This window comes from Scyliorhinus torazame, chromosome 8 (assembly GCF_047496885.1).
Source record: "Scyliorhinus torazame isolate Kashiwa2021f chromosome 8, sScyTor2.1, whole genome shotgun sequence".
Classification (NCBI taxonomy): domain Eukaryota; kingdom Metazoa; phylum Chordata; class Chondrichthyes; order Carcharhiniformes; family Scyliorhinidae; genus Scyliorhinus; species Scyliorhinus torazame.
In genome coordinates, this window is record NC_092714.1 from 58,915,763 (window position 1) to 58,940,250 (window position 24,488).

The 24,488-nt window shown below is 54.7% G+C and overlaps 1 protein-coding gene across 2 annotated transcripts in view; it reads left to right on the forward strand.

Annotated features, from left to right (window-relative positions):
* Positions 1-253: 253 nt before the first annotated feature.
* The window catches only part of pla1a (phospholipase A1 member A), a 66,701-nt gene continuing 42,466 nt past the window's right edge, over positions 254-24,488 (forward strand). The window contains exons 1-4 of one of the 2 annotated variants that reach the window (XM_072513686.1): positions 254-369; positions 3,216-3,420; positions 14,529-14,706; positions 15,930-16,038. In XM_072513686.1, coding sequence (XP_072369787.1) covers positions 303-369; positions 3,216-3,420; positions 14,529-14,706; positions 15,930-16,038 — 559 coding nt within the window. In that variant the 5' untranslated portion in view covers positions 254-302. The remainder of the gene's footprint in view (positions 370-3,215; positions 3,421-14,528; positions 14,707-15,929; positions 16,039-24,488) is intronic. The other variant, XM_072513687.1, reaches the window with a different exon arrangement.

Below are 24,488 nucleotides of genomic sequence, written 5' to 3' on the forward strand. Positions count from 1 at the left end.
GTCATATTTAAAGCATTATAATTATTTCATGAACTTTGATTAAACCAATGGGATTGTAGCTAAAACGTCTTTGCAGTGCTTTGTAACACAACAGAATGCTGAAACCTGAAAGTTGAATGGTTGGGCTAAGGGCAACGTTTCTGTGAGATAGATAAAGTGTTTCTGAACATAAGGATAAGGTTATAAATTATTAACGCGAGTTACAGATTGCTAAATGAGTCTTTGTGATGAAATGTGTGCTTGCTTTTGGAGATATGAACATACTGTTGTGGAAGATGAGAGGAATAGCATCTGGCTAGACAATGGCTGACCGCTGGGACAAAGTTTACTTACTGGGCTCGCTGATCCTTCTGGTAGGCTACATAGCAGGTAATGTAATATATTTTATAATTTAGTTTAGTTATTGATATGTTAGGTTAGCTATTGTATTGCAATATAGTTCTGGCCTCAAGTATTAATATTTATCTGCATGCAAATCACCGAGTCCACTTAATGTGGGAAATAGATCCACTTCATCAACCCTGCAAGAAAATATTTTTATTGAACTTTTCACATTTTATTTCAAAAATTTACAAAGCAAAACAAAACTAACACATGTATTAACAAAAGAAAAAAATCCAAAAGAGAACAACAAGAATACCTCCCCTTAACGGAAATACAACCCAAACAAAACCCTCTCCCCCCAATAGATAACCGTGAACAATTCCTTAAAGTACAGGATGAATGGCCGTCATCTATGGTAAAACCCATTAATCAACCCTCTCACAGTGAACCTGACCTCTTTGAGGGACAGAAACTCTCTCAAGTCACCTAGCCACGCAGAGGCACTCGGTGGCATTGCCGATCTCCAGCTCAGCAGAATCCGATGCCGAACATCAACGAGGCGAATTCCAGGGCATCGCCCCTGCACCCATCCTCAACTCCAGCTGGTCCGACACCCCTAAAATAGCAGCTAACAGACAGGGCTCTAAATCAGCATTTAGGATTGCTGATATGGTGCTGAAGAAAGGCCCCCAAAAACCCACCAATTTGGGACAGGACCAGAACATGTGAGTGTGTTTTGTGGTCCCTCTCGAATACCACTCGCACCTATCTTCAACCCCCACAATAGATCAACTCATTCTGGCCATGGTGAGGTGTGCCCTGAACACCACCTTGAGCTGGATCAAGCTCAACCTCGCACAGGATGATGTAGCATTCACCCTTCGGAGGGACTTACTCCATACCTCCTCCTCCAACATGGGTCCCAGCTCCTCCTCTCACTTAGCCTTCACCTCTTTCACCGAAACCTACTCTTCCCCCAAGATCCGTCCATACATCTTGGATGCGCTGCCCTCTTCCGACCCCGCACAGGAGAGTATCCTCTCCAATGAAGTGGACGTTACTGGGAATGTCGGAAATGTCCGCCGAACAAAGCCCAATACCTGAATGTATCCACCCCCCCCCCACCCCCAAGTCCTGTTTTCTCCTTCAACTCTTCCAAGCTGGCAAACAGTGCCTTCAGAAACAAATCCCTCACCCCCTCCTCCAGCTCCTTACCTTTCCGCCCCTCAAATGTGACATCCAATTTCACTGTCTCAGACAAATGGTTCCGACAGATAGGAACCCATGTTGACACTGCCCACAGTTTAAAACCCTGACAGAGTTGTCACCATATTTTCAAAGTGGAGACAACCATCGGGTTTGAGGAATATTTCGCCAGAGCAAATGGCAGAGTCGCCGCCAGCAGCGTATTGAAGCTAGACCCTTTACACAACCCCAATTGCATCCGCACCCAAGTACCAAGTAACTTCCTGGTCACCACACCACCCTGACACCTTTTGCACATTGGCTGCCCAATAATAAAACATCAAATTCAGCAGCTCCAGCATCCCAAACACCCCCCCCCCCCCCGCCCCCACCCAGCCTGCCTCTCCCTGTGTAGGACCCCCCTCCGAATCCGCTTCTCCCCACCCATCTGAAACCCGCCAAGAGCCGCTCCATCCCCTGGAAAAACAAGAAGCATCTCAGCAGACCAATTATATCTACACAGGAGACATGGACAGCGACTATGAGGGGAGCACTGTAGTAGAATCACTGTGCACTGCTGAGCTGGAACAGGATAAGTAGGCGGAGGAAGAAAAAGAGGTTGCAGCACCAGAAGACAATAGTCTCTGCCATCCGCCACACAGGCAGTGCTCCCAGATTTTCATGGCCCTATATTCAAGCAAAGAACTATTTCAGAGAATGATAAACTCTTGTTGTGAAAACCCAAATGGTTCACTAATGGCCTTTAAGGAAGGGGACCTGCAGTCCTTACTCAGCCAGTCTATATGCTTCTCCAGTGAATGTGGCTAACTCTGAACTGCCCTCTGACCTGGCCCCACCAATATTTCCTTAGGACAACTGGGTACAGACAATAAATTTATTGTTAACCATATACTAAAAAAATCACTTAACTCTATCAGCAATTAGTTCAGCAGAACAATCTACAAAGAGTCAATTCACTAAGTGCCCCTTCTTCTATCCAGTGCGGTACTGGAGAAATAATCCTTTAACAACTGACCTTCCTAACTGAAGGAGGGCACCTCGACACAGATAAACATGAGGCAACAAAGCTGGGTTGATGACAGGTTTCGGCAGTGCGTGCAAATAAGCTAACTTCATTGCTAACTTGACAGTGGTTTATTCGTCAGCATGCTTTTACAGCCAGTTTTTCAACTTTGTTTTAACTGTTTCACTAATGAAGTAACAATTTAGTGCATTTATAATCCTGGAAATCAGAACAATGTAAAATCGGAACAGAATTTTTCATTTATATCAATCTTAACATATTCCAATTAGCTACTTACACACATGCCCAGAGGTCTTGTGGTGCCATGGGTCGTGTCCCTGCCTCTGAGCCAGAAGCTCTGGGTTCAAGTCCCACCCCAGGACCAGGTGGCCAAGGAAGGTGTGTTCATAACACATCCAAACAAGGTTGAGTATCAACTGCAAAGTTCTTCCAACACACCAATGGATGGTGGGAAGAGCGAGCGAGACCTCTGGTCAGCCATGCTTGATGCAGGGCAGCGCTCAGTGACCAGTTCCGGGCATAATTAGCTATAGAAACAGACGGAAGTCTGCCTTAATGCACCACTAGGTGAGGGAATAGAATTGGAACACATGACAGACTAGATTCAAATAGTGCGTCCTAAAAGGTCAAAAAGTAAGGAAAACCTTTGTTTATATTGCAGTTAATGGGAATATTTCACAGAACTGTTCTGACTTTCAAACTTCTTCCTGGAGGAATCTTTTACAAAGGTTGGACCCCAATGTCCAATTTATGCTGCTCACCCGCAGGAACCCAGATTGTGCCCAGCCTGTCAATAACAACAATGACATTCAAAATTCAAACTTTAATGGAAGTCTGCCCACCAAGCTAATAATGCACGGGTACAGGTAATCTGACAATTTCAGATTTTCTTCGTGAACTCTTGTAAGATATACCGACAAGCAAGCCGTAAAAGTTATTCTTTGTGTGCCTACGGTGCAAAATTACAATAAAATTATTTTAACTGTGGGCAGGTGTTAATGAGGTATATTGGAAACCCACCTGTTGCTATGAAAATGGTGTCCAGCCTATTGTAACCTCCCAAATGTCCCTCATATAAATCACATTTTAGGTGGATTATTGGTGGAATGAGATGGAAAATCCTATAGCCCAAAGGTCGCCCATTGACAACACATGAATGCCGGGATTGCCTCGAGAGGAACTCATGTTAAGAAAATGGGGAGCTCCTGGTGTAAGCTTTTCTTGTTGAACTCAGGGGACCATTCTCTTGAACCTCTCCTGCCTCTGGGTGTTCCCGCTGCAGGGGCATCCACACTCAGGCCACCAGTGAATTTGCAGTTGAATCCCGATAACATCATTGGTAGCTAAAATTTATTTGCAAAGGTCTTGTGGCGCAGTGGGTAGTGACACTGCCTCTGAGCCAGATGATCCTGGTTCGAGTCCCATTTCAGGACTTGATTGCCAAGGAAGGTGCATCCATTACGTGACCAAACTGGTTGTGTGCCAACCTGCAAATGCTTCCAAACATGCCAATGGCTGGCAGTAAGAGCAGGTGGTCAGCCATGCTTGATCTAGAGTGGCACCCTACACGCTCTAAACCTCTGGTGACAGACTAGCAACCTGCTCCAAGAATAACTATCTATGAAAACAGAGGAAAGTCTGTCTTAGTGCACCACCAGGTACAGGACGAGAATTGGAATGGATTTATATGCACAGAACGTCCCAGTTTTGGGTGGGTGTCCTTGCTGTCTGCTCAGACAATGTCAGCCTTGGCTCAGTGGTCGCACTCTTGCCTCTGAGTCAGCAGGTTGCGTGGACTGTTTTAATTGTAATACAAATTATAAGATTGTCATGTTTCAAATGTATAAAGATAAAAATTGTTGGGGAGGTTTTCAGGCCACGTTAGCAGTCAATGGGAACAGCGTCGCAAGTGCAAAATATGGAGAGGATCGGGAAATACGATTCCCACTGGCAAGATCACATTTTCCGATTTCCCAGGCCGCTCGTCATTGACATAACGGGAATCTCGCCATCGAAGGTTGGGAAACTAATTTAATCATTAGCGAGCCCTTCCACCAGGACTCCCCCCCCCCCCCCTAATACCAAATATTCATCAGTCGCCACCGTGGCATCACACTGGCACGATTTACAACAGCTGCTTAAAACTGAGAACCTGGCGACCTCACCTCCAGAGCGGATATCGAAGGTGGCTCAGGTCGCCATCAGGATGTCATTTGCAGAGGGGGCACCGGAAATGACATGGGGGACCCAGATAAGTGCAACTCGGGACTTGAGTGGGGGAGTAATTCAGTCTTGGTATCTCGGTAGGCGGGGTCGCTCACAGGCCTCAGCAGCCCTTCATTGCTGGAAGCCTCAAGGTTTACAGGGGTCTGCTGGTAGCGCCTCCAGAATCCTCCGTGCTGGGCTTGTGCCGATATAACTGCTGAGGGATTGCCCATCCAGAGTGGCAGCTGGAACGTGAGTGGGAGCAATTCAATCCACATGGTAAACACAGGGGACAACAGTGAGGTCCCTGGGTGGGGTCCCCTGAGATGACAGGCTGCATGGGGGACTCTGACAAGGGGTCGTTCCCAGCCTCATGAAGACTGAAGACCTTCACACACTGCAGTCAGAATGAACCCCTACACTCAGGCTGCACTTTGAAGTCAGAGGGCATGAGCTGTCTGGAAGTCCAAGTTTGGCTGTTAAATTTGGAAGGCTCATTTAATCTGCAGCCCATGAGAGCTGGGGGAATGAGAGTGCCATCTAAGGATGAACAAGACTGCAAATTGCAGTCTTCTCATGCATCAGGTGTGCCTCATCTCCCACATGGGGGAAGCCAGTTACCTAATCAGCTCCCTGACCTTCCCTTCATGAGTCAATTGTACCAATATAGTCAGCATTGCAATGCATGAGTGGGTCACTGATCGGCACCCAATGTTAACTCTTTGGAAGCATTGAACCCTAAGGCTAATACTCATGTCTCCATAAGAGAAAGGTGCCACAGGTGTGGACCCAATGCAAAGTGTTCTGATGATTTTGTTCATCAGTCAGAGATGACATGTGGAAGCGTCTCGTTCCCCCATGAGGTTAGAACGCAGGTCCATTGAATGCACTCAGCTGCTCTCACTCCTCATCCTTGGGGTGTCACACAACCTGCTGAGGCTCTCAAGGGCCAAAGCGCTTCATTGAGGTGGAGTTGAGAGGGGCACCCATCAGGAAGTGGCTATTGTGTGACGGGAGAGAGTGAGGCTCATTGGAATAGTGCTCACAGAGGGGGAGGCACATTGGTGGATGTCCCAGATCCTGAGAGGGCTGTGGGTCAGGGCATTGTCAGGACTCCTCATCATTAATTGTAATGTTCTCTTCCTTTCAATATTTAATTTGGGAGAATCATGGGGCCAGTTGAGCTGATAATTCTTTTGATTGCGATCAAGCAGCAGCAGCAACATCGACCTGCTGCACGCAGCCAGGACCAGCGTCCTGCAGAGGAGGGGAAAGCAGGGCCCATTGATCTTCCCGGAGCAGGGTGGCAGACAGCGGAGCCTTGGAGGAGACACCACTGGCCATGGGTATTCCACCACAGAACTACCTACCTCCAGATATCAGAGATTCAGTGCTGGAGAAGTCACCCTGGGTGGACCACCTGTACTACATGATACAAGAGTTGGCACCACATGGACTGAGAGGTGATCCATTACCTGCGACCCTTAAAGTTACTGCTGTTCAGAACTTCTTTGCCAGTGGCTTGTTTCACGGCTGCACGGGTGACTGTGTGGCCTCTCCCAGTCGGCAGTGCACAAGTACATAAGGGTGGCCACAGATGTGCTATTAGCGAGGGCCCCAAGTACATCAACTTAAACTGGGACCAGGCAAACCAGGTCGGCAATGCCATGGGCTTCGCCCACATTGCAGGCATGCCCCAGGTCCAGAGTGTCATTGACTGCACCCACATGGTTCTGTGTTCCCCATGTTCCCCATGGTTGCATGGGGTGACATTGGGAACCACAAGGGACGACTCCCTCAATGTCCAGATCGTCTATGACCACGCGATGTGCATCATGCAGGCATGTGCCCGTTTGAGTCATGAACTTAACCATGGAGCAGACATCCCCTGCCTTGGAATGCACATCCTGCGCCAAGGTCTCCGCAGGAGACTCCACCCTCGCAGTGTTGACCTTGTGGCATTGGAGTGATGGCACCATCTCCTCGGACAGAAGGTGATGGGACTCCTCCAGTCAGCCTTGCAGTTTGAGTAGGGATACTTTCATCCCTTCTTGATGCTCACGACTCTGCCTCTGCAGATTCAGCAGCTCTGGAACAACCGTACTCTGGGGCACTTCATTGGCAGAGCCCTGAGCTCCAGCATCCCTCCAAGTACCGGATTCCTGGAACATTCCTTCCTTCACCTGTTGTGGATCTTCAGCCGTGAGGTACTCACCAGTGAGTGACTCAAAAAAACTACCTATGCTTATTCCCACCAAGTTATGGAGAGCACGGTGGCAGCTGCGATGCCTCCTCGAAGCTTGTCTCCGAGATGTCTCCCTCAGAGCTTCTCTGGTCTGTGGTCTCCAGAGGGTGCAGGGATGGTCAGGGCTGGTCGACTGATTGACCTGCAAGGGAAGCAAGATGTCATTAGTACATCACTGGGGCAGACTGATGGGGGAAAGTTAACCTCACGTGAGGCTTACACCATGACTACATGTGTTGAGGGTTCTCACTTTTGTCTGGTGTCCCCACCTCACCCTCTGCACAGGTGCTGTCCTACTCCTTGCTGGCCAGCTCAAATCCTTGTTCCTCAAATGGGGTTAGGGTTTTCAGCTCAGGCATGACTCCAGCAGGCTGTGTCCGCTCACACCGGTTGTTCTCGGGTTTGTCCTGCAATGAGACAAATGGGGAGAGTTTAGGCAGGAATTCTGCCAGGTCAGATGGTGATGAAGTCTGTGAGAGGTTAGTGGGAGTGTGGAGGGGAGGAAAGGAACAGATTATCTACTGGGGGGGATAATGGGGAGCATGAGGGATGGGGCATCATGACAAGTGTTGGGATCCTGTGAGGTGGCTAGGCAAGAGATCACCATGGAGGTCTGTCTGGTGTGTGAAGAGGTGCAGCTGGAGACATGAGGAGGCAGACTTACCCTGACCGCATGAAGAAGGTTATTCATCTTCTTTCAGCACTGTAGCCCCTTCCACTCACTGTCATGGCCATAGTCTTCCAGGCGGGGTTGGTTACCTTGCCTACTGGACGTCTGGCTGATCACAGGTACAGGATGTCAAACATCTGCTCAACACCATCCAGAAGTTTGGTGAGGGCTCCCTCCGTGAAATGTGGTTCTGTCTGCCCACCAGCTATGCCCCCGACTGGACTTGAAACAAGTGCTGGGAGGGTGTTTAAAGGATCGCCCCACTGATTACAGAAGTTAAGTTTTCCCGGGACATGAGATTCAGAGGCAATTGCCACGAACATGGCGTGAAACACATGGGAAAAATAGGTGTTCATGAGGCTGAATATATGGCAGGTTTTCCCATCGTCAGCGCCGGCAGGATTCTCCCCGGTTTTCTCACCAGGACTTACACTTTGAAAAAATATCGGAAAATTCCGCATTGTGTCTTTAATTTAGGGAAATGGAAGAAAGAAGGAGGCAATTTGACCTATTCTGAATTCTGCAATTAAAGGGAGACCAAGGTTGTCTTGCTGTGAAGAAGGTGCAGGGTATTCACACCTATTTAAAAAAATGACCTGGGCATCTGTGATGATGATGGATAGACTAGTAGTTTCCAAGTCCCAGGGAATGTCAAGTTGTGAACTGTTATACTTGAAACTCTCTATTTAATTCTAAGGTATAATAAAGTCAGTGTCTAAAAGATAGCAAATCAACATTTCTCCCTGGATACAAGGTCCATAAAATACACATTAACATGATATTGGGCTTTGAGAGTGGAAGTTTATCCTGAAGATATCCCTGAATCCCATAGCTCAGTCTGCAAGGTTCCAAGAGAGAGAGCAGGGATATAGAAATAGCAAGTCTATATGGTTCACCATGCAGGAATGTGGGTGGGAACTCCTGCTCAGATTGAAGAGACATGGGGTGGGTTTCTCCGTCCCACCCACAGATTTCTGGTGTGGCATGCCGTCGGGAATTCTCCGTTTCACCGGCTGGTCATTGGTGTTTCCCATTGTGGGGCAGCCCCACACCGTCGGGAAACCCCCGGGCTGCCAACAAAATGGAGAATTCCTGACGGCGGAGAATTCAGCCCCAGGTTCATCAGGATTTAAATGAAACCCGAAGACTCACCTAGCTTTATCGAAAGGGAAGAAACTTTAATTTGCCTTTCACTGTAAGAGTCAGTTCATGGAGTCAGAGTGACATCAAAGCGGTGAGCGCTGGCTGAAATGCAGTCCCACAGCCAAGCCAATATCTGGCAATTGCCCCCCCACCCCCACCCCACCCCACCTGCGCTTCCTCTGCAGCCAACCCAGACCTACCCACCCCTCACATCCTTCTGACAGAGCACCGAGGCAGGTTGTAACATTGTGAACAGGTGTTTAATATGAAAACATATATACAGATTTGTGCCCTAGCCCTATCACTAAATTGTGCCCTGCACGCATGCCAACTTATCTGGTGTCTAATTTTTTGGCCTTACGGGCCCTAATGCTGTGTCTAGGTGGAGCCCCAGATAATACAGCAGGGGTGGAGGTGGCCTGCTGTGATACTAGCCCAACGACCTGGGTCCGCTTTGGAAGCGGTCATCTGAATGGGCCCGGCTGCTGCTCGGGTATCCCAGGTGGAGTGGTGCCACCCTGTTCTGCCCGCTGCCCACTAGATAAGCCCGGGACAGGAAGGGGAATCCAAGGTACTGCAGTGTTCCGGCACCTCCCCTGCTGGAGTCACCAGCACAGGCTCCATCAGCTCCTCCTCGCTAGGGGTGCCTGATAGCCCCCGAGCTACTCCATGGGATGGGGATGCAAGCGGAGCTATCCCCTGAGGTTCCCCGCCACCTGGCACTGCCAGTCCTGGAGGCTTGCTGCCATCTCAACCAGGGTCTGCATTCTCATGGCCATGGACCACAGGGAGTGGACCACCTACTTCTGGGACTGCACCACATCACCCATTGACTGTGCCACCACCTTCTGGGTCAATGTCACATCAGCCAGTGACTATCTCTCTCTGGGACTGGATCATCTCCTTCTGCATCTGTGCCACGTCGGCCAGCGCCCGGACAATGCCGTCGACGCTCTCAGCCATGGCCCGCTGTGACTGTGCCACACTCAGGTGCGCAGCTGCAATGTCCAGATGGCTCTGTCCTGGCCTCAGCCTCAGCGGGTGTACAGAGAGCCCCAGGCCTTGGACATGCTGATCGATGGCCAAAATCTTCGCTCCCCCAAAGCCTCCACCGCGGACGGCACCCGTGCCGTGTTGGCCTGGGTGACAAGCATGGCCATCACGACCTCCTGCAACCAGGGCCTGCAGGTGCTGGATGCTCACTGGTGACACCTCATGTCGGCCCTGACTCTGCAACTCCATCTTCAGGACCGATGGGACTGTCTGTTCTAGAAGCCTGAAACCCAGCTTGACAGCAGCTGGTACCTGGGGTCGGCCCGCCCTCCGACCGTCCTCCCCCTCGGGAGTTCCTACATCCATCTAAACTACTGGAGCATTTGTCTGATGAGCACTAGATTGTCTCCCAGGAGCCTCATCACTAAAGTGCCCAAATGAGGTGAGTGTCTCTCGGATGGGGAAGGGTGTTGGAGACAGCTGTGATGGGAAATCGGCGTTATAATCACACTCTGGCTCTGGGGTGTCCTGGGTCTCAGGCATGTGGGTCAAGTCTGTGTTGGTGTCATCGTCGCAGCTCAGCAGCCGGGGCTCTGACTGGCTGTGGCTGTAGCTGGGGGCGAGGGAGATCAGAAGGGCCCACCACATCAGAAGCAGGTCCTGCAAGACATAAGACAAGATGCATGATTAGACTGTGGGCTGGGGGGTACTGAGGGTGTGGGGGTGGTGCAGTATTAAGGGTGATGTGGGCGTGAGAGTGCTGTGAGGGTGGTTGGGGATGTGAGGGTGAAGTTGGTGTGTGAGTGGTGTAGGGGTGCAGGTGGTGTGTGGGTGCAGGTGGTGTGTGGGTGCAGGTGGTGTGAGGGTGGTATAGGGGTGAGGGTGGCGTTGGGGGGGGGTGGCACACGTGTCATGGTGAACTGTAACTCAGCAGGGTCTCACTTCCTCACCCGAGGCCGATCTCCACTTTGGTGACTGCCCTTTCCTCAGGTCCGCCGACCATGTCCAGGGCCCGCTGCTCTGCCCCGGTGAGGGGCCACAGGTCCTGCGGTCCCACTCCAGTCTTCTCTCGCTCCCTGCGGTTATGAGTGGCTTTTTACTGGGGGGGGACGGGAAACAAAATGCACAGTGTTAGACTGTCTGACACACGCAGCCCAGGGGGTGGGTAGCTGGCGGCTTCAGTGGCCAGGGCACCCGGCCATGGCGGCTGATGTGAGTGCCGGCATGTGGGACAGGGCTGGGGTTCACCCATCTTCCGGGTTGGGGGAGCGGTTGGGGTTACGGGTGCGTCGGACGGTGGTTGGTGCCTGGGGTACAGTGCTGTCTACTAACCCTGGCTGCCCTAAGGAGACCATGCAGTTTTTTACGGCACTGCAGGCCGGTCCGGATGGTGTTACCCGCGATGCTGACGACCTCTGCCACCTGCGCCCAGGTTGGAGTACAGCGGCAGCTGGCAACCTCCTTCCCGGGCCGAGGTACAGGGTGGCCCGCCTCTTCTCCACGGCGTCCAGGAGGGTCCCAAATTCTGCATCGGTGAATCTTGGGGCCGCTCTCCCTGCTGCCACCTTGTTGGCTGGGATGGTGTGTGCGGGGCGTGAAATGTATATATGTGGCTGCAGCTTGTCAGCCTCCTGAGTGTCAATTGCGAAACCGGCAAATCCCACACCATCTCTCATTCGAATCGATTGTGTTCCACATGGCGCCGGTGCTAGTCCTTTAACAGTCGCTGAATCGGTCCAGGTGTGGCATCAGCTTTGCTGTCGTGGAAGCCCACAAATCCTTCCCCGGCGTCAACACTTAGTCTCAAGAATGGAGAATCCCAACAATGGTCTTTTGAGCCTGGTTCCATTCTGGGATCTTCCCAGCCAAACCAGAACACAGCTCCCTCTCAAAGGGTTTTCTACCTTGTCCTAGTAAGCTATCTGCCTTTGGTTGACTGCCTAGCTCTTACTGAAATTCACAGTGTGACCAACAAATTCATGCCCATAGCGGGAGATGGGTCAGTCCTCGTGCACTGACTCTCACTGTGGGAGTTGGATCCTCACATTCCTTTATTTCCTCTATTAGCTCTTCGGATACTGGGGGTTAGTTTTGACCTCAGTGGCTCATCACACGTGGCACACAGCAAAAACATTTCTTGACCATCAACGCAGGACTCCTCTCTACTCCCCCATTTTCCCCTCGCTCTGACACTACATACTTTAAATATCTGAACTCACCAACACCTAAGGTCTATGTCTCCATGTCCAGCGTTCTAGCTGACAGCTACTCGGCCCATCCCGGGTTCTGGTATGCACTGCACACATTGCTCCTTCTGCGAGGTGTCTCAATACCGTGTGTAAAGCAATCATTTAATCTTTGTATTGACAGTGACAGGAGGGAAAGAAGTAGGTTTCTCTATAACATATATACTTGAAAAAGAGAAGGTTACAGGGCTATGGGGACCATGAAAGAGAGTGGAACAAAGTGAATAGCCATAATCATACCAAGATAGCAAGTATGATTAAAAAAATAGTTGTAAAGCATTTCCAGGTGTAGTATTCTTTGTTTCTGCAAAGAGTTCTGATCTATTAGAGATTAAACAAGCCATGTAAACCGACTGGCAATCCATTTGTGTTATACGTTTGAAAAAAATAGCAGCAGATGATTTTCAGACCAAATTTTGTTTTTAAAATCTCTTGATTTATGAGGCATGGGGTTGGCAAGTCTGATAACTGTGGAACACCTTTACCAAACTGAAAGGGCCATAATCTGCTGTTAGTTAGAGTTTCCCTTACATGTTTCAGCTTTTATATTTTTTGCTTAGCAACCCAGTGAAAGTGTGCGAGCTGATGATGTCCCAGTGAGGGATACTGGGACCTGAGTGAGCAGGACAAGAACAGTTTGTCTGCTTCATTAAATCAGATTGAAGGATTGTGAAAATTAACAACCCTGAGAAGAACATATAAAAAATTTAAATTTTTTTTAGATTATCCAATTATTTTTTTTTCCAATTAAGGGGCAATTTAACGTGGCCAATCCACCTAACCTGCACATCTTTGGGTAGTGGGGGTGAAACCCATGCAGACATGGGGAGAATGTGCAAACTCCACACGGACAGAAGAACATGTAAATTAGTATGTGTGGATTTAATGTCAATTCAGATACAGAAAGAGAACTAAGGGAAGGGAAAGTAAGATTGGATAAGTAAGAAAGAGGGAGAAAAAAAGAGAGGAAAAGCAATTTTCAAAAACAAAGTTTAACATTTAAAATTTTTATTCCCCCAACAATTAAAACCTGAAGCAATGAGGCTTGTTGCGAGATCCAAACTTAGCATATCGATGAGCGGGGTTCAGGAACTCCAAGGCCCAATAGCCGTGGGAGTTTAGAGCATGTGCAGGTGGAGTAGGCAGCGTCTGCACAATCCGGCAGTTAAAGGGATTGGCTTATCCTGACTGCAGTGCACCTGCATGAGGGAAAGATCACAAATCCAGATCATGTGACTGGGAGAGGAGAATGATAATCAAGAAGACTCCCAGACAGGGGGAGCTCCCAAAAAAGGAGTCCCAGACAGGGGACAGGGTGAAGAAGGTAGGGAGCGATCCCAAAAGAAGAGTTCCCGCCTGGGGCACAAAATCCCAGACAGGGGGTAGAGTGACATCTTTTTTAAATTTTAAGTGTCCATTTTTTTTCTAATTAAGGGGTAATTTAGTGTGGCCAATCCACCTACCCTGCACATTTTTGGGTTGTGGGGGTTGTCATAATATACACCAGTATATCATGGTGCAGATACACACACACTGATGGACACACAGCAGGACCAATTAACACACACAACACCACAGCCAAACACCAGTTGGAGCACACGCACTATAAAGACAGGGGGCATCAGAGTTCCCGCTCATTCGAGATACAGCCTCCTAGTAGGACAGAGCTTACAGCTTACAGATCTTCACCATGTGCTGAGTGCATAGACTGGTTAGGACAAGGCATAGGTCTTTAGTACAATCTAATATCGTGTTAACCCACAGAAAGTATGTTCAACGGTTTCTGACTTAATAAAATAGTGTTGCACTATTTTAAGTGTTGGTGGCCTGTATGTGTTCCACGGATCCAGAGCACCCAACACATCAGGGGTGAGACCCACACAGACACAGGGAAAATGTGCAAACTTCACACGAACAGTGACCCAGGGCCGGGATCGAACCTGGGTCCCCGATGTCGTGAGGCAGCAGTGCTAACCATTGTGCCACCGTGCCGCTTTGACAGGGGAAAGTCTGAGAAAGAAAGAGAGGAACAAAGAAAGAGGCTTCCAGCAGTTAATTACCTGTAGTTGGCTACAAGGCTAACAGTAGAGAGTAACAAGGCTAAAATTAGAGAGACAGAACTAGGACAGCAATGTTTGGATATTTGAGTTTAACCACGCATCGGGCAATTTTCTGAAGTTATTGTAACATTTGCAGAAAAGTAATGACTGCACATTAGCCTCATTGTTATTTTGACAACAAATTATGATCCATAGATGAAGAATGCCAACTTGTTTAAAAAAGGAGAGAAAAGAAGTTTATTTCAAAAGAGCACTGTAACTCCAAATTTGCACAATGGCAAGCCATTCAGATAAATCCATTCAGTGTTTATTCATTAGTGGTGTAACACACAATTTCAGGTATAATTGTGAGGTGTTTGAACATTTTTACAGTGATGTTTCATTATCCCCCACATTTTGTCATTTTTTTGAGGATCACGGGAAGAAAACCTTCTTGGATTGACACCTTGGCAAAAGAATTGATTCGTGCAATGGATGTGAATGTTGTTGTTGTCGATTGGATTATTGGTTCGACAGCTACATACCATAATGCAGTGCAGAATTCCGCTCTGCTTGGATTTAATGTTTCTACCCTCATAGTAAACTTGATTGTAAGTATCTAAATAAATATGTTAACTGAAAGTGTATGTCCAAACAAGCAGCTATGTTAACACCATTTTAAAACATCGTCAACTATGGAATATCATACTGAAACCAAAGTACTGCACCAAGTAGTCTATCCAGTGAAAATGATGGGGACAGGAACATGTCGAAAATGTGCCGGCTCACCCTCACCCACCCGCCCTGTTCCAGTCAAATGACTGCAAGATTATTATCTGTTTCCCTGAAGATAAAATTAATTTACAGCAATACCCCCCTAAAATGGTGGTTTATAACTCTGATCTCTGATACATTCAGAGGCATAGTGGCACAGTGGTTAGCACTGCTGCCTCACAGCACCAGGGTCAACGGATTTGATTCTGGCCTTGGGTGACTGTGTGGAGTTTGCGCGTTCCAAAGATGTGCAGGTTAAGTGGGATTAAAAGGTTGTGGGCTTAGGGCGTGGGATTGGACCAGGGTCAGCGCAGGCTCGATGGGCCGAATGGCATCCTACTGCACTGTAGGGATTCTATGAATTCTTTGGATTCTATGGATATATATTGACCCAGCTAACAGTATATTTGTAAAGTGTTTTTGCACTGGCTTTACTTAGAGTTCAATGAAATGTCATAGATTTGCTCTTGTGCATCAAAACTTTATATACACACACATGTGTAAAATATTTTGTTATTTGCTTGCTGTCTTTCCACTTCAATTACCTTAATGCTGCACATCAAATCCTTTGCAAACTTGGATCTCTAACTTACCCTCAATTTCCACTTTGGCAATTGTGTTTCCGAAACAAAAAATCCAACTCCCCTGTTCCCAATTCAACACCATAACCCTCCCAAAGTACAGTGCTGTCTTATCTCTGTAGCCTTCACTAATATTACATCCCATTCCATACTTTTTGGAAGTCTAATTTAGGTTTCCTACATATCGCTCCTTCTCTCCATTCCATCACCAGTAACAGAGCCTTCAGCCTCACTGACCAGAACAATATCTTCAAGCACCTCTACCTCACAATCTATATATTCAACCACATTTTTGGTCGTATCTACTAACTTTATGACCACTCCTCACATTACGTTTTCCTCCTTGAACACTGTTCCACATTCATAAAAGCTATTTTCAGCATGCAGCAAAATCATAAAGATCTTGATAAATTTCAGTTCATTTTTAAATATTCCTTTTAAAATGATTAAGTATAAATGAACAACGTCTATTTTTTCAGTCACATGGAAGCACAGAGGACTCTTTCCATCTGATTGGGGTCAGTCTAGGGGCGCATGTGGCCGGATTTGTGGGTCGTATGTTCAAGGGAAAACTAGGACGAATCACAGGTAACTTTACACATAGAAAATCTGATTAATCATTTTTTCATGAGAAAATATGCGACTGATTCCATTTCTTTCCTCATTTTAAATTTCATCCAGATTACAGGTACTCATTTCCAGACAAAACAAAATGGGATATGTGTGCCATGGTCTTTGGGCTGTTGACATCTTCAGGATTACTAAAGTGCTTGGCATCCAATAAGTTAGTTGTAAATTGTTGACGCTGTTGTCATGTAGGCAGTTGCGATAATTTGCATAATGTAAGCTACTGCAAATGGTAATGAGATAAATGGCAAAGGATTTTAGACCTATCTATTGTTGAGAACATGGGGATGCAGCATCTTTACCCAAGAATGATGATGTCCCAGACTCTCAGATATTGAGACTCGGATATTATTATAAGGAGCCGTACAACATTACACACAATGGCAAAGATCAGGAGACCTGGGGCGAAATTCTCCGTTATCAGCGGAAAGTCCGGCGATCGGCGCAAAAAACGGCGCAAATCCGACTTGCGTCACGTCGGAAAAATGGGTCGAAAGTCTCCGGCCAGAAATGGGCTAGCAGCGACGTAACGGGATCCGCGCTTGCGCAGTGGTTCACGCCGTGCAGCGTCATACGCGCCGCACGGCGTGACGGCTCATAAGGCCGCGCTGCTCCCCCCCACCCGACCGGAACACCCGACCGGATGGCTGGCCGCCGCTCAGCCCCGAGATTCGAGTCACGGGATGTGGAGGCGCTCCTGGACGCGGTGGAGCAGAGGAGGGACGCCCTGTATCCCGGGCACGGCCGCAGAGTTGCCCCACGCCACAGCCGGCGTCTGTGGAGGGAAGTGGCAGAGGCTGTCACCGCTGTGGCCCTGACACCACGGACAGACACCCAGTGCCACAAGAAGGTGAACGACCTCGTCAGAGCAGGCAGGGTGAGCCTCCCCATATCCCCCCTCCCCCATATCCCCCCTCCCCCATATCCCCCCTCCCCCATATCCCCCCTCCCCCATATCCCCCTCCCCCATATCCCCCCTCCCCCATATCCCCCCTTCCCCATATCCCCCCTTCCCCATATCCCCCCTCCCCCATATCCCCCCTCCCCATATCCCCCCTCCCCATATCCCCCCTCCCCATATGCCCCCTCCCCCCATATCCCCCCTCCCCCATATCCCCCCTCACCATATCCCCCATATCCCCCTCCCCATATCGCCCCTCCCCCATATACCCCCTCCCCATATCCCCCCTCCCCCATATTCCCCCCTCCCCCATATTCCCCCATATCCCCCCTCCCCATATCCCCCCTCCCCCATATTCCCCCCTCCCCCATATTCCCCCCTCCCCCATATTCCCCCCCTCCCCCATATCCCCCCTCCCCCCATATCCCCCCTCCCCCCATATCCCGCCTTCCCCCATATCCCCCCTCCCCATATCTCCCCTCCCCCATATCCCCGCTTCCCCATAGCCCCCCCTCCCCCATATCCCCCCATCCCCCATATCCCCAAGTGAATCCAGCCCTAACCTTAACCTCGGCAATGCACGCGCAACTGATGGCGTGCATTCATATACCTGCCTAACAGTGTTGCCTTTTACCCCTGCCACCCCCCCCCCCACAGGATAGGCGCGCACACAACAATAGGGAGCATGTGAGGACAGGAGGAGGCCCCGCTGATGAGAGGCCACTGACCGAACACGAGGAAAGGGCCCTGGAACTGGCTGGCGGACCTGAGGACCGGGAGGTTGCTGATGCAGAGGTCGGGGGCGTAGTAGCAAGTGAGCCACCGACAGCCCGTCCCCATATCCCCCCTCCCCTACATCCCCCTCCCCCATATCACCTGATCACTGCCTGATGTCTAACCATGCATGCTTCATTGTGTATCGCAGGACCAAACGTCCAGGCACCCATCCCCGCAGATGCAGACCGCCCGCAGGATGCCCCTCGGAGGCCACGGGAGACGGAGAGACAGGGACCCTCCAGCATGCGACGCCCGCAGGATGCCCCTCGGAGGCCACGGGAGACGGAGAGACCCGGACCCTCCAGCATGCGACGCCCGCAGGATGCCCTCGCACACCACGGGAGACGGAGAGACCCGCACCCTCCAGCATGCGACGCACGCAGGATGCCCCTCGGAGGCCACGGGAGACGGAGAGACCCGGACCCTCCAGCATGCGACGCCCGCAGGATGCCCTTCGCACACCACGGGAGACGGAGAGACCTGCACCCTCCAGCATGCGACGCCCGCAGGATGCCCCTCGGAGCCACGGGCGACGGAGAGACCCGAACCCTCCAGCATGCGACGCCCGCAGGATGCCCCTCGCACACCACGGGAGACGGAGAGACCTGGAGCAACAGGGAGACGATACCCCCGTCACATGCGGGAGCGACCACCCAGCGACGAGGGGGGCAGCCACAGGCCCCCGTCACATCCGAGCCAGGACACCACTACCCAGGATACCACTACCCGGGACACCACTACCCGGGACACCACTACCCGGGACACCACTACCCGGGACAGCACTACCCAGGAAGACGAAATACCGGACAGTGACTCCGAGTGGATGGGTGGAGACGAACCCCCACCCCAAAGTGCCATGGACTCAGAGTGGGACGAAGAGCACGACACAACGCCACTGCTGTCACCAACACCGTCCACCATCGCAGAAACACTCACCTCGGTTGGGCACTTTAGTGATGAGGCGTCTGGTACACTCACTGGTGCGCACAACACAGCTGTCCCGGTACAGCAGGTGGAGGTAGGAGCAGCAGAGGGGCCGGGCGGTAGGAGGGCAGCCCAGCTCAAGCGAACATCTGCCGCCCAGATGGATCCCGGGTTCCTGCAATTACCACACCCACACATAGATCCGATGCAACCACCGACCCGGAGACGAGCGAAGAGGGTGACGCGTCCAGGAGCTGGGAGTGGTCCCGGTCATGCGTGCCACCCAGGCCGACACCGCACGGGTGGCGTCCGCGGTCGAGGCAATGGGTGCGACGGTGTCAGACATGGGGAACGGTTTGCGAGGCCTGCGGCTTTCCGTGCAGGCGGCGTCTGTGGCTCAGGACATGGCTGCCCTCTCACAGGAGGCCATGAGCCAGTGCCAGCGCCAGATGGCAGAGGCGCTCAACGCCATAGCCCAGTCTCTGCAGGCCATAGCCCAGTCTCTGCAGGCCATGGCCCAGTCTCAGCAGGCCATGGCCCAGTCTCTGCAGGCCATCGCTGAGGGCATCGGCGCCAGTGGCCATGTGCGAGGTGACGTCGCACTGTCACAGACAGGGTTTGCCAACCCCCTGGGCTCCATGGCTGCAAACCTGCAGACCCCTGTCGATACCAGCAGGGGCCTCCAGGACTGGCAGCGCCAGATGTCGGGGGGGCGTCGGATGGCCAGTCCGTTCGCATCCCCCACCCATGTAGAGGCCTGGGGGCCATCGGGCACCCCGAGGGAGGAGGAGTTGGTGTGGTCCGTCCCGGTACCCCTGTAGGGGAGGTCCCGGTACACCGCGACACCTCGGACTCCCCCCGCCCCCCCCCCTTCCGTCCCAGGTGCATCGGGTGGGCAACGGGCAGGACAGGCTAGCAGCTCGCCATCCTAGTCGCCCGGGCCGCAGCCTGGCCCATCTAGGCCAGGACGCCCCAGGAAACGGCAGCCAAAGGGATCCAGTGTCAGAGGGCAGGAATCACAGGAGTCCACCTCCAGTTCTACTGTACCGTCCGGGGAACCACGTAGACATAGTCAAAGGGCCTGTAAGGCCAAACAATTAGACACTGAGTAAGTTGGCACGGGTGCAGGGCACAGATGAGTTTTAGGGGCTAGGGCACGTGCATGAACTCCTTTGGTTATTAAAGTCAATGTTACACCTACAGAAGCTGCCTTTGTGCTCTGTCCAAAGCGTGCGGGGGTGTCATGTACGTTGAGCGCAAGTGTGTGTGTGAGGGGTGGTCTTACCTCAGCCCCAGGTGAGTCTGGCCCCTTCCCCCTGGGCCGCCATCAACATCCCCCGGGCAGAGGACGGGACCGTGCGCTGAAGTGTCACAGCCGCATGCAGGGATGGTCCGGGTGGATGGTGGTACTGTGGCCATGGGTCAGACATAGTCCAACGATGTAGAGCCAGGAGCTCACAGCAGGGCGGGTTGTCATCATCCTCCATGGCCTGCAATAGACACGCGTCCACCCGCAACTGTGTGAGCCCGGCCCGTTGTGCCGCAGGTGGATCGGCAATGGGGGGGGGGGGGGGGTGGTGTGCATGCGGGTGGGGTGGGTGGGGTTGGGGAGGGGGGTGAGGGTGCTGGGTGGGTGGATGGGTGCGGGGTGTGGGTGGTCGGCTGTTGCCATGGTGTGCGGTCTGTGGCCATACTACCCGATTCCCACGCCCATCTAGTCAGTGAAGCGGGCGGCTATCAGTCTGTCCCGTGCCCGCTGGGCCAGCCGGTAACAGTGGACAGCCACCCGCCTGTGTCTACCCCGTCTGCCTGACCATTACCCCCATCCCCCTCATCTGGGGAGGACTGCGCCTCTTCCTGCTGCTCCTCCACTCCGCCCTCCTCTGCCTGCGGCACATCGCCCCTCTGCTGGGCTATGTTGTGCAGGACGCAGCACACCACAATGATGCGGCCGACCCTATCTGACCGATACTGGAGGACGCCCAGGCACCCTCCAGATCCAGGCACCTGAAACCTGAGGAGGTCCAAACACCTGAAACGCATCTTAAGCAAAAGCACCTCTCTATCACTCCCCTTGTCGCTACATGGGCATCATTGTAGCGGTTCTCCGCCTCATTGCGTGGCCTCCGTATAGGCGTCATCAGCCACGATCGCAATGGGTAGCCCCTGTCGCCCAGCAACCAGCCCCTCAGCCGGGGATGGCGTCCCTCGTACATGCCGGGGATGGATGACCGCGACAACACGTATGAGTCGTGTACACTGCCTGGGTAACGGGCGCAGACGTGCAGGATCATCATGCGGTGGTCGCAGACCACCTGTATGTTCATCGAATAGGTCCCCTTCCTATTTGTGAACATGGCCCTGTTATCTGCAGGTGGCCGCACGGCGACGTGCATCCCATCGATCGCGCCCTGGACCATGGGGAACCCGGCCACGGCAGAGAAGCCCACGGCCCGGGCTTCTTGGCTGGCCCGGTCCACGGGGAAGCGGATGTAGCGGTGCGCCATGGCATATAGGGCATCTGTCACTGCCCGGATGCACCGATGCACCGATGTCTGCGATATGCCGGACAGGTCCCCACTCGGTGCCTGGAATGACCCCGTTGCATAAACGTTCAGGGCCACCGTAACCTTGATGGACACGGGGAGAGGGTGTCCCCCGCCAGTGCCACGCGGTGACAGGTGTGCCAGCAGGTGTCAGATGTGTGCCACGGTTTCCCGCCTCATCCGGAGTCTCCTTCTGCATTCCCGGTCCGTGAGGTCCTGGTATGACTGCTGGGGCCGGTACACACGGGGCGCCCTCGGGTGCCTTCGTTGCCGTGGGGCCGCGACGTCCTCCTCCCCCTCTTCGTCCTGTCGGTCAGGTGTCCCTCCAGCCTGGGCGGCTGCTGCCTGTCCCTCTGCGGCAGCCTGCGCCGCCTCTCTGGCACGCTCCTCCTCCTCATCCAGGGCAACATAGACATTAGCGGCTGCCGCCACGGCGGCCAACATCGCTGGATGATCGGAAAACATGACGGCCTGGTTGGGGGGGGGGGGGGGAGGGGAACGACGACATGTCATCATTACCCATATCCCCTCCTCCCCCCAGCCAGGTGGCATGGACCGCATGGGTCCAACTGTTGGAGGCTGGCACCTTGCCAGGTGGACCAACTCACTTGCCATCACATCCCCCTCCCCGGCACGGGCCCCCCCAACCTCCACCCCGGCACGAACCCGCCCCCACCTCCACACCGGCACGGACACCAACCTTCACCCCGGCACGGACCCTCCATCCCCCTCCCCGGCACGGACCCCCCCCCCCCCAACCTCCACCCCGGCACGGACCCCCCCCCATCCCCATCCCCGGCACGTACCCCCCCCAAACTCCACCCCGGCACGGACCCCCCCCCAACCTCCACCCCGGCACGGACCCCCCCCCAACCTCCTCCCCGGCACGGACACCCCCAACCTCCACCCCGGCACGGAGCCCAACCTCCACCCCGGCACGGACCCCCCATCCCCCTCCCCGGCACGGACCCACCCCAACCTCCACCCCGGCACAGACCCCCCCCCCAACCTCCACCCCGGCACGGACCCCAACCTCCACCCCGGCACGGACCCCAACCTCCACCCCGGCACGGACCCCAACCTCCACCCCGGCACGGATCCCCCTCCCCGGCACGGACCCCCCCCCCCAACCTCCACCCCGGCACGGACCCCCCCCAACCTCCACCCCGGCACGGACCCCAACCTCCACCCCGGCACGGAATCCCCCTCCCCGGCACGGACCCCCCATCCCCCTCCCTGGCACGGACCCCCCTCCATCCCCATCCCCGGCACGGACCCCCCCCAACCTCTACCCCGGCACAGACCCCCCCCCAACCTCCACCCCGGCACGGACCCCCCCCCAACCTCCACCCCGGCACGGACCCCAACCTCCACCCCGGCACGGACCCCCCATCCCCCGCCCCGGCACGGACCCCCCCCATCCCCCTCCCCGGCAAGGACCCCCCCAACCTCCACCCCGGCACGGACCCCCCCAGACCTCCACCCCGGCACGGACCCCAACCTCCACCCCGGCACGGACCCCCTCCATCCCCCTCCCCGGCAAGGACCCCCCCAACCTCCACCCCGGCACGGACCCCCCCAACCTCCACCCCGGCACGGACCCCAACCTCCACCCCGGCACGAACCCCCCATCCACCTCCCTGGCACGGACCCCCCCCAACCTCCACAACGGCACGGACCCCCCCCCAACCTCCACCCCGGCACGGACCCCAACCTCCATCCCGGCACGGACCCCCCATCCCCCTCCCCGGCACGGACCCCCCCCATCCCCCTCCCCGGCAAGGACCCCCCCCATCCTCCACCCCGGCACGGACCCCCCCCAACCTCCACCCCGGCAGGGACCACCCCCAACCTCCACCCCGGAACGGACCCCCCATCCCCCTCCCCGGCACGGACTCCCCCATCCCCCTCCCCGGCACGGATGCCCCCCATCCCCCACCCCGGCACGGACCCCCCCCACCCTCCACCCCGGCAAGGACCCCCCCCAACCTCCTCCCCAGCACGGACCCCCCCCCACCCCCCTCCCCGGCACAAACCCCCCCATCCCCCTCCCCGGCACGGAACCCCCCCAACCTCCACCCCGGCACGGACCTCCCCCCAACCTCCACCCCGGCACGGACCGCCATCCCCCACCCCAGCACGGACCCCCCCCCAACCTCCACCCCGGCACAGACCCCCCCCCCACAACCTCCACCCCGGCACGGACCCCAACCTCCACCCCGGCACGGACCCCAACCTCCACCCCGGCACGGATCCCCCTCCCCGGCACGGACCCCCCCCCCAACCTCCACCCCGGCACGGACCCCCCCCAACCTCCACCCCGGCACGGACCCCAACCTCCACCCCGGCACGGAATCCCCCTCCCCGGCACGGACCCACCATCCCCCTCCCTGGCACGGACCCCCCCCCATCCCCATCCCCGGCACGGACCCCCCCAACCTCTACCCCGGCACAGACCCCCCCCCAACCTCCACCCCGGCACGGACCCCCCCCCAACCTCCACCCCGGCACGGACCCCAACCTCCACCCCGGCACGGACCCCCCATCCCCCTCCCCGGCACGGACCCCCCCCATCCCCCACCCCGGCAAGGACCCCCCCAACCTCCACCTCGGCACGGACCACCCCCCAACCTCCACCCCGGCACGGACCCCAACCTCCATCCCGGCACGGACCCCCCATCCCCCTCCCCGGCACGGACCCCCCCCATCCCCCTACCCGGCAAGGACCCCCCCCAACCTCCACCCCGGCAGGGACCCCCCCCCAACCTCCACCCCGGCACGGACCCCCCATCCCCCTCCCCGGCACGGACTCCCCCATCCCCCTCCCCGGCACGGATGCCCCCCATGCCCCTCCCCGGCACGGACCCCCCCCAACCTCCACCCCGGCAAGGACCCCCCCCCCAACCTCCTCCCCGGCACGGACCCCCCCCCACCCCCCTCCCCGGCACGGACCCCCCCATCCCCCTCCCCGGCACGGAACCCTCCCAACCTCCACCCCGGCACGGACCCCCCCCCAACCTCCACCCCGGCACGGACCCCCATCCCCCACCCCGGCACGGACACCCCCAACCTCCACCCCGGCACGGACCCCCCCCAACCTCCACCCCGGCACGGACCCCCCCCAACCTCCAAACCGGCACGGACCCCAACCTCCACCACGGCATGGACACCCCATCCCCCTCCCCGGCACGGACTCCCCCCAACCTCCACCCCGGCACGGACCCCCCCCCCATCCCCCTCCCCGGCACGGACCCCCCCCATCC